Source organism: Equus asinus, chromosome 8, assembly GCF_041296235.1.
Source record: "Equus asinus isolate D_3611 breed Donkey chromosome 8, EquAss-T2T_v2, whole genome shotgun sequence".
Taxonomy (NCBI): Eukaryota; Metazoa; Chordata; class Mammalia; order Perissodactyla; family Equidae; genus Equus; species Equus asinus.
Genome location: NC_091797.1, coordinates 85,147,418 through 85,157,907, shown reverse-complemented (window position 1 = coordinate 85,157,907; position 10,490 = coordinate 85,147,418). Strand labels below are relative to the sequence as shown.

At 47.1% G+C, this 10,490-nt stretch overlaps 1 protein-coding gene across 3 annotated transcripts; it reads right to left on the bottom strand.

Moving 5' to 3' along the window:
- Positions 1-1,100: 1,100 nt before the first annotated feature.
- Positions 1,101-6,546, bottom strand: COX6A1 (cytochrome c oxidase subunit 6A1). Of its 3 annotated transcripts, none has more exons than XR_011505380.1 (4): positions 3,099-4,020; positions 2,812-2,954; positions 2,512-2,674; positions 1,101-1,378 (listed from the first exon to the last, which is right to left on the bottom strand). XR_011505380.1 is itself a non-coding variant. In XM_070516190.1 (4 exons), the coding sequence occupies exons 2-4, from the start codon at positions 3,430-3,432 to the stop codon at positions 1,295-1,297; spliced, it is 561 nt and encodes a 186-aa protein (XP_070372291.1). In that variant the 5' UTR covers positions 3,433-3,893; positions 6,302-6,546; the 3' UTR covers positions 1,101-1,294. The 3 variants fall into 3 exon arrangements, 2 of the variants coding, with proteins under 2 accessions (XP_070372291.1, XP_014717943.3); XM_070516190.1 differs by lacking the exon at positions 2,512-2,674 and adding an exon at positions 6,302-6,546 and having other exon boundaries at positions 3,099-3,893; XM_014862457.3 differs by lacking the exon at positions 2,512-2,674.
- Between the last annotated feature and the right edge of the window lie 3,944 nt (positions 6,547-10,490).

Sequence of the window (10,490 nt, the reverse complement as noted above, 5' to 3'; positions counted from 1 at the left end):
AAAAAAATTCTACCTTTATATTTTGACTGTTTAAGGCCCATCATACAAGGATTATAAAAGATAACTGGAACTCAGCTGAGGGAGGCTAGACATCTGCCTGACCTCAGACGGGGCACAAGCGCACCAGCTCTGCAAGGACTCTGGAAGCACAGGCTGGGGTCAGATCATGAAACAGCAAAGATAGCAGGGACTCCTTTTTCCTTACTGTACATGGCTTTCACACCGTGTTTCCACGTGCCTCACCTTTGCAGTACCACTTTACTGTATGTACAATGCAAGACCAAAACCTTGTAGCCTCTTGAATTTTATCACAAAACTGTCTGGTTGAGCCTTGAGAATAAAACTAGCTCAAAGCCAACCAGTTCTTTTACTATAATTGCTACTGAGGGAATACGTTTTTCTGATTGTTCCTCATAATATTTTGACTTTATCCTCCCCATAAAGTGCCTCCAACTAGCTCAGCTACTTCAAAGGTTTTACATTTTGAGGAGGAATTCTTAACTGCTCTTTAAGGGTGATTTTATAATTATTACTATTGTTTCTCCCTAATTCTTCTGGCTACAGAAAGGTTTTAATTCCAGAAACAAATAAAGCCACTACTATATGCAGAAATGTATCATACTGCCTTTATTTCCCCAAAGGTTTCTGATGCTTCCAGCCTTGAGGGTGCTGAGATATGACCCCAAGAGGAGAACTTGACACCCTTGGAAAAAATTATGACGCAAGGGAATATTCTGCAGCAAATGCTGGTGGAATGGGACAGGAGAAAGCTGAGACACAGAGGAAGCACTTCCTTTTGAGAATCACAGAGACCTCTTTTAGATGTAAACTGCAGCCATTCTGCTGGCCACTCAATGTCTTTGCCATCCCAAGTCTGTCAGGACCCAATCGTGATCCTTAATTAACTCCACTCATGGTCCCTTTGCTTCACTCACTCCAGGCACAAGAAACCAAGGACAGGCCTGTTACAAACACTGTTATTCAGAGGCCTGAACTGGACGCGAAACAGTGTAAACAGCAGCCACAGACCTTCATTGCAGAAACAAATAATAATGCTAATTTCTGAGGGAAAAACACCACCAAAAAATGCAACTCCCAGGTCATGACTAATCTAAGTTATTTATTTAAGCCATCTCCTGCCATAAGCAAAGGGACGGAAGGTCAGGATATTGGTCATCATCTGATACAAGTGAAGAAGGTGAGCTTAAGGTCCAGTACACTTTTCTGGTCCATGTGCAGAGTAATGGTCCAAACCAGTGCTGTGGTCCCCACTGGGCAGTGGTCCAGGTTCCCTTTATTCATCTTCATAGCCGGTTGGAAGCGGATTCACATGAGAGTTATGGAATAGAGTATGGTTACCATCTCCCCAAGGAAAGGGCTGTGGAGTAAAGATGTAATTAGGCAATTCCATGAACTGCTTAAAATAGATAAGCTAAGTAACAGATAAGATATAAAACAAAATGGAAATTAGTCCTTTATAACTACTGGCATATTTTAGCCTTCCCATAATTTAAGGGAGCGCTTACAACTTCCAGGGGAACCCTTAGACAGTAGGAAAAGCAAGCTCAAGTTCCTTACTCATAAGCCTCTCTCTGGTAACCGTAGTCTATCACTGCTCTGTTTATGAAGTGTAATCCTCAAATCACCTGTATCAGAATGGTAGAGGTGGGTCTAGGGGAGGAGATGCTTATTTAAATGCAGATTTCTGGGATCCATTTCAGACCTGAAAGCATTGCTCTAGGGCAGTGGTTTCCAACTCAAGACGATTCTGCCCCTCCAGAGACACTGGGCGGATCTGGAGACATCTAGGGGAGAGGTAATACTGGCATCTAATGGGTAGAGGGCAAGGATGCTGCTAAACATCCTACAACTCAGAGGAAAGCCCTTTGCCACAACAAGAATTATCCAGTCCCAAATGTCAACAGTACTGAGGTTGAGAAACCTTGCTATATATATGGCTTCTAATTCTTCTGTACAAGGGTGAGTGTGGGGCTCAAAGACTCAAAAGTTCTTTCTGAATCTAAGAGTTTAGGTTAAGTTTCTATGAAGCCAGTCCTGCTTAGGCTAAGTGATGTAATAGTTATTAAAGAACCAGAAGAGGCTCTTGTTAAGAATATTTACAGGGTGCAGGCCCAGTGGCCCAGCGGTTAAGTTCCGGTGCTCCGCTTGGGTGGCCCGGGGTTCACCGGGTTTGGATGCCAGGCGTAGACCTACCCACCACTTATCAAGCCATGCTGTGGCAGGTGTGCCACATACAAACTAAAGGAACATGGGCACAAATGTTAGCTCAGGGCCAGTCTTCCTCAGCAAAAAGAGGAGGGTTGGCAGCGGATGTTAGTTCAGGGCTAATCTTCCCCCGCCCCCCTAAAAGAATATTTACAGAAAGCAACGGAAAATAAATGATTATAATTTATCTGTATCAACAGCCAAAGGATAAAATAGTTGTGAAGATAACTAGCTTAAAGGCGGGGAACAGGGAAAGCTGTCAGTCTCTAATCATGCAGCTAGTACCTGCCAGACGCCCAGGTCCTAGAAAGGTGAACCACCGTCCGGCTTTGCCACTCTAAGGAGGTGTCCCAGACCTCCAAGTTTTATACAACCGACAACTGTTTCAGAAGGCAGAAGGTGGGATGAATCGGAGAAAAGGAAAACTGAAAGGCACTTATTGTATGACCTTGAAGAAAAGAGTGAGACGTGACCCCTGAGACTTTCCCTTCCGTAAAACCGGAGAAAATAAAAATTTGTTCCTGAGAACGAGGGGCATTTGGAATGAAAGGAGAAAGGACACTCCGACAGACTGCAAGGGCGTACCTTGGACCTGATGCGGAGATGGGGGTAGGCGACGAACTCGGGTCTCTCGTGCTCCCCTTGGTGCGACTTCAGGAAGACATTCAGCATGCTCACCCCCACCCCGGGGAGCGCGACGAAGTAGGTGAGGGCCTTCCACATGCGAGCTGCGGAGGGGACCGACCGCTCAAGCCCGGCATGAGCCCGCGCTGTCTCGCCCCCGCCTCTAAGGCCTCAAGCCAAGGTCACAGTCCCGCCCCGCCCCGCTCCAGTGGGGCTGAGGCCCGCCTCGCCGACCCCAGCCCGGGTACCTGAGCCCTCCTCGCCGTGGGCGCCACTCGACATAGGCCGCCCCAGCTGTGCCCGGGACCGACCCAGCAGCCCAGAAACCCGGGACGCAGCTGCCGCAGCCATCTTCGATCTGGACCGCCGCAGCGCCGGAAGCGGAAGCAGAAAAGTGGCCTTGGGGGCGGGACCACAAGCTCCAAAGGAAGCGCCCATTGGGCGGTGCCTTCTCGCTCTCCTTAACCGAGGAGCCTGCGCACTCTCTTCCCGGCCGACCGAGTCCTTGTCAAAATCCTCGCGGGCGCTGTTTGAGGGAGCATGCGCTCTGCGCTTCGTGTTGCGCTCCCCTGTCCCTACCATGCCCAACCGGGTGAGACTATGCGCAAAAGAAAGGTTGGTGGAGGGCACGCTGGCCTCCGGGGCCAGCTCTCTTCGTTGGAGTCCGTGGACAGCAACGAGAGGTTCAGAGCACAGCCGCCCTATCTAAAATGCCCCCCACCCCGACATCGTTTTTCATCGTACCTAACAGAATATTCGTCGTCGTTATTATTTTGTATGTCTCCCCTAGTAGAATATAAGCTCTGCGATTCAAGAGTTTGCCACTGCAGCATTCCCAGAGCCTGGAATCGTGCCTGGCACGGAGCAGGTGCTCACTACAAATTGTCTGAATGAATGAATGAATGAGTGAGTGAATGAATGAATAGCCATGGGAACCAGAAAGAGCCCTGGAATTGGTGCCGGAAGATCTGGATTCGAATCCCAGCTCAACAGCCTCAACTTGTAGCTTCTTTAGTTACATTAGCCTTCTCTCCCGTGAAACTCTGGAAACAAAAGTTGGCATGTTACGTTTTGTCTCTACAATTCTTTTTTTTTTCCCCTCCTGCTTCTTCCTTTTTCTTTTACTCATCTAAAAACAGTTTTAAAAATAAAAGTTCAAAAATAAATACGTAAGATAAAATTAAACTTTTTGATCATAGGTCCCTTTAAGAATATAATGAAAGCTATGAACCCTTTCCCCCCAAAACGCTCCTGCTCCTGAGCCACACAGTTTAGTAGACAATATTGGGGGAAGAAGGTACCACAAAGTACCTTCTGGAGACCCCCTGGGAGTCCTTGTGTCCCGCGTTATGAACCCCTGAGTAGGGGAACAAGCAGGGACTGGTGTGGGAATACTGGGTCCCATTTCCTTCCCTTACAGCCTGTGTGACCATGGACAAGTTAGATTAAACAAATGTGTTACAACGAGGGACCCACAACTAAAATATACACCCATGTACTGAGGGGATTTGGGGAAGAAAAGCAGAGAAAAAAAAAAAAGAAGAGGAAGATTGGCAACAGTTGTTAGCTCAGGTGCCAATCTTTAAAAAAAAAAAGCAAATTCTTTAAGGTCATGCAGTTTCATGAAGACAAAAATTTAGGATCCTATTGCTAGAGCCTCACAATTTGATCTAGCATTTGATCTTACTTTCTCTGAGTAGCCTTGGTTTTTATATATTATGGTGTAATCAGGGTCATCAAATCCCTAGGCATCCTCAAACACAGCCAAAGGGTGTATATGAGGCCCCACACTGTGGCTATGGAAAGGGTCCAAGCTCAGCTTGGGTTCAGAGGTCTGGTCTGCCACCACCTGTTTCCTCTTCTCTAAAATGGGAATGTAATACGCATTTGTTCATCCCTTCATCCGACAAATATGTATTAAAACCAGGGCCATTGGGAAGTCACTCAACCTCCGTCTTTAATAATGAGGATTTGTTTACTCAATATTAACTAAGATGCCTACTGTGTTCCAGGTGTGTGGAGTAGTACAGAAGAGCTGTAAGGTCTCCCTCATGCAGCTTACATTCTAGTGGTGGAGAAAGGATTAAATGAAAAATGCTCAACGCCTGGAATATGTTAAGAATTCAACTAATGCTCATTTTCTCATTGGGCTTTCATACACCATGCAGGGTGGTACCGCTAAGTAAAAATTCTGTCTATCCTGTCCTTGGCACACAGGACATACTCTGGCATGATGGTCAGGTATGCTTAGCATTTGCAAAGCCTTAGGAGACTGAGTTTAGACAGCCCAGGAAACCAAAATCATCAATACAAAGACTAGCTAATATTTACTGAGTATTTGTTTTGTGCTCATATCTATGCTAAGCACTTTACGTGAGGTGTCTTCCCCACCTTGGTAAATGGCCACTCCATTCCTCAGGTCAAACACTTTGGAGCATCTTTGACTCTTCTGTCTCTCTCTCTCTTTCCACAAACACACACACATGCACACCCACACATTCGTGCACACACACAAATACTTTATATCCAATCCATCAACAAATCCTGCCAGCACTTCCTTCAGGCATATCCAGAAACTGACCACTTCTTGATACCTACTGCTGCCAGTTTAATCAAAGGTGTTCTCATCTCTCACCTGGACAATTGCAACAGCCTCCTAACTGGTCTCCCTGCTGCCTGGTCCCCCTACAGTCTGTGTCTACGTGGCAGCCAGAGGAATCCTTTAAAACCTGTTAGATCACCTTCCCCTCCTGCTTAAAATCCTCCAATGGCTCCCACCTCACTTAGAGTAAATGCCTGGGGGCTACCAGACCCTACAAACCCTGCCCTCAGCCGCCTGTCTGACATCATCCCTTCTACCCGCCCCCTTGCACGCTTCATTCTAGCTACACTGACCTTCTTGCTTTTCCTTGAACATCCCAGGCACATTCCTGCCCCAGGACTTTTGCACATGTTTATTTCTCTGCCTGGAAGTGTTTTCCCCCAGATAGCCCCATAAATTGCTTCCTTATTTCACTCAGGGTCTGCTCAGAAGTCATATTATCAGAAAGGTCTTCCCAGACCACCCTGAAATGAAATAACTCCTCTCCACCCTGATACTCTATCCTCCTTACTTTGCCTTATCTGTCTTTGTGGCACTTACCACCATCTGCTGTATTAAATATTTATCAGTTTATTGTCTGCCTTCCTTCACCAAACACCATCAGGGGAGGAACTATGTTTTGCTCACTGGTGTGACCCCAGCACTTGCCACATGATAGACACTCATTGAATATACATTAATCCCAACCGTGATCCTGTGAGCTAGATACTATTCTCCCCATTTTTCAGATAAGGAAACTGAGACATGTGCAGGAAGTTGCCCAAGGTCACAAAGCTTTAGGCAAGTGGCGGACCCAGGCAGTCTGGGACTCAAGCCAGTTCTTTTGACCTCAGAGACATACAGACTTACCTTTTGGTAGAATGATACCAACTCCGAAAGGTCATTCTGTCAAGCTCCTGCTGATCTGATGCTCTGAATAGAGATTAGCAAGAAAAGCAACAGCTATTTAATTTCTGACTTCAGTGGGTTTGGAAAGAAAAATATTTCAAGTTATGAGGTCCTTGAGAATGGAAAGAATCATCAAATGTGTCCTCAAGATGCTGAGCTGGCAGTCCTTAGCTCGTCCTGCCTCACTCGTAGACGCCCAGGGCATCAGGTCTCTTAGTACAGGAAGCCTCCCCAAGGCCATGGCCAGCCAGGCCTGGATTTGACGTCATCCTCTCTGGCAGCTGGTGATGTTTACACTCATGCTGAAGCCACAAAGGTCTCTGATGCTCTATTTCTTTGAAACAGGGAGCTGGCAGGTGTGCGCCTCAATACTGGGGGCAGCTGCTGATGGCGGGGAGGCATAGGAATAATACTGGCGGAGGCTGCCTAGTCAAGGACATGGCTTGCTTAGAGGAAAGCTTATCTGGGCATCCTGCATGCTACTCCTGTGGTTTTCCCAGTTAAGAGCACCTTCAGTTCCTAGACCAATAAATATTTGTCTGCTGAGAGTCTAATCCTAGGAGAAGGCACTGAAGCATTTTTCCAAGCAGGCTGCATGGGAAGTCAGGGTGTTATGACCACCACCTCCATCCTCTGAATAACTTGTCTGAGCCACTCAGCATCATTAATTCATTTCATTAGGGTCGACACTGTGTCCTTGGGCTGGGGCAACAGCAGTGACCCTCATGGAATACTCACTCTAGAGGGCGAGACTGACAAGTAAACAGTTAATACAACCAGTGTGGGGGCTCTACAATGGGAGGCAGTACAGCGTGGGCCTTGGCATCAGATTCAAGTCTGAGGTCTGCTGCTTGGCTGTGTAATCGTGGGCAAGTCAAGTCACCTCTTAGAGCCTCACCTGTGCACTGGCGTTATTACAAGGACTTGACAAGATAATAGACATTAGCTAACATTTATTAAGCACTTATGTATGGGATCTGTCACATGTATTAATTTAGTCATTAAAACACTCCTATGAGATACGTGCCATTCTTATCCTCGTTTTACAGATGAAGAAAACTGAGGCACAAAGAGAGGTTAAGTCATTTGCCTAAGTTTCACAGCCCTTTAATTGATCAAGCCAGGATTTAAACCCAGGAAGTCTGACCTCAAAGCTTGCACATTTAGCCACTATGAGATGCTGTTTCAATAACTCAAGGGACCTTAGCACAGTGCCTGGCACAAAGTGACTGCTCAATGATTGTTAACTATTATTACTATCATGATCAGGGAGAGGGTACAGGGTCTATGGAAGCAGAACAGAGGAGCATTTGGCCTGGACTTTGGAGGGGCAGTCAGGGAAGGCTTCCCATAGGAGGTGGCATCTAAGTCATGGCTCCCCCCCCCCCCCATATAAATATGAGTGAGTCGGGGACAAGTTTGGGTTGGGAGGGAGATGGGAAGAGTTTTCCAGGGAGACATCAGCACAGAGAAAAGATATGGGTACTGTATCCAGAATTCCAAACAGTGCCTTAAGCCTGGAGGTGTGAGGGGAGGGAGGGAGCAAGATCTCAAAGGGTTCTACAGGCCATGCTGAGTCAGGAATTTACCCTAGGGGTACTGAGAAGCCTTGGCTTTAAGCAGGGAGAGAGGTGATCAGCTTTGCAATTTAGAAAGATCCCTGAGGGCAGCACGCCTAGAGGCTTGCATGGGGGCTGGGTGTGAGAGTCTCTTTCTTTGGGGTGGGAGCGGGCCATTCGTGGCATGCAGAATAGTGTAGCTGTGCGGGTGAGAGCCCTAGACTCAACCCTGAACCACCTGGGTTGAGCCTCTTGGCTCTAGCCCTCCCTACCCAGAGGACCTAGACCAAGCCACTTTACCTCTCTGAGCCTTCTTTTCTTCATTTATAAGCGGGGTAATAACTGCCCATCTTCCAAGGACGTTGTGAGCTTAAATGTGATAGTGTAGGTAGAGAAGCTGGCATGCAGAGTGAAGGGTAGCTATTACTTATTTCTACGGTTCCCCTCAACCCTCTGTCTAGCTAGACTGTCAGTTTTTGGAGGACAGACCCCAGGTATTGTCCATCTCTCTAACCCCCCAGAACTTGGTGCTCAATTATTGTTCCTTACTGCTCCCTGTTTATGCTTGTACTCTTGTTTGCACCTGGGGCTTTGCTCAGGCTGGCCCTTCCCACCCTATAGCACACACACCCCCCAGTCCTCACCTCTTACAGGCAGCCTTTCCTAGTTACACCAAGCTCCCTGGCCTCTGGGCCCCCAGTGATGTTTAAGCTTACTTATCCTGTATGAGGACTATTCCATTTCCTCATTTTCACTCTGAGCTTCAAAAGATTCACTCCCCCGCCCCCCCTTTTTTTCCAGATTCCTCTGAATTCCCACGCAGCGTGGCACAGAGCAGGCATAACAAACTGGTTAAGAACTCAAGTTCTCAGACAAAGCTGGATTAAAATCCTGGCTCTGTTACTTTTGCTGGACAAATCACTTGCTTTTCCATGCCTCAGTTTCTTCATCTGCAAATTGGGGAAAATCATAGGACCTACCTTACAAGGTTGTTGGGAGGACTGAATGTGATGATGTGTGTAAAAACACTTAGCACTTTGCTCAACAAATAGCAGCAATTCGTATAATATTATTATTAATCATCTGTTACACTAAGTTAAAAACAAGGCTGGTGTATGGTATGTGAAATGTATCTCAATAAAACTGTTAAACATAAAAAAGCAGGCTACAAAATATTATGAAATGCACATTTCCATTTTTGTAAAATGCATGGACTAATACTGTAAGGGCTGTATTCACATGTTAAGAGAACTTATGGGGCCTGGCCGCATGGCCGAGTGGTTAAGTTCGCGCGCTCCGCTGCAGACGGCCCAGTGTTTGTTGGTTCGAATCCTGGGCGCGGACATGGCACTGCTCATCAAACCACGCTGAGACTGCGTCCCACATGCCACAACTAGAAGCACCCACAACGAAGAATATACAACTACGTACCGGGGGGGCTTTGGGGAGAAAAGGAAAAAATAAAGTCTTTAAAAAAAAAAAGAAGTTATGTCTGGGTTTTAGTTTTCTTTTTAAAATTTCTACAATGAATATATATTACTTGTGTTATAAGAACAAAGGCTTTCACCAAAAAGCAGACTGTGAAGTTGCTATCAGCACTTCCGCTGCTGGTATTCTTCCTCTTAGACTATAAGCCCCATGAAGGCAGGGACCCCTTCTGCCTGGCCCAGAAAAGGCGCTGAGGACACAGTGACGGAAAAGCGACAGGATAGGGGTTACTCTGGCACCCGCTCCTGCAGTACCGCGCTCGCCCTGTGGGTGGCAGGCTCCGCATGTGCGGGCGCCGCCCACGAGTCTGGCCAGAGATGAGTCGTGCCTGCGACCTTCAACGTGGCTGTCTGATCTCAGGATCTTTAAAGTGGAGTGGGAGGCGGAACCTGCTAGAGGGATAGAGAGAGCCCGGCCTGGGCCTCAGGATTCCTTCTTAAGGTCTCGCGTCTGAGATTTTTTTTGCATCTTCCCCGATTGGAACAAGAGAAAACTTCACTTCCTAGAGAATGTCCTCCCTCCCCAGCTCACGCCCTAGTGGAGGGCAGAGAAGAGAGACTGAAAGGCCCCTGTCTGCCTGGGAGACAGAGAAAGAGAGAGAGAGAGGCCATCCGGAAAATCTTCATCTTCCTAACTCATAACTCACAGGGCGCCGCGTTTGGCAGTTGACTAACTGTCCCCACCCAGTAGCTCTTTGATCTTAGGAAGGAGGTGTGTTAGCATCCCCATTGTGCAGAGGAAGGTCATTGTGGCTTAGAGAGGTGGCGCCCACTTAGAGAGACAGACCTCAGCTGTGTCTGATTCCAGATCCGCTCCCTAGACCACCCCACGTGTCAAGCTGAGACATCCTTGGATGGGGTGTGTGCCCATCTAACTGATCATTATTAATTATTAATACTAATAGCACCTATTTAGCCTATCCTTACTGAAGTGCTGGCACTCGACATACATTATCTCATTTAATCCTTCCAACAACCCATGAAGTAAGAACTACTATTATCCCCATTTTACAGATGAAGAAACTGTACAGATGAGAAGCAAAAATTGACACAACTCAAGACAAGCTTGACAGAGCCAAGATCCAAATGCACACCTGTCTGAGC

Coding starts and splice junctions, on each gene's coding strand:
- COX6A1 (XM_070516190.1), bottom strand. CDS start 3,432: ATGGTAGGGACAGGGGAGCGCAACACGAAGCGCAGAGCGCATGCTCCC. Junction 2,955..3,098: donor CCACGGCGAGGAGGGCTCAG/GTACCCGGGCTG, acceptor TCCCCTCCGCAG/CTCGCATGTGGAAGGCCCTC. Junction 1,379..2,811: donor ATCTCCGCATCAGGTCCAAG/GTACGCCCTTGC, acceptor TTTACTCCACAG/CCCTTTCCTTGGGGAGATGG.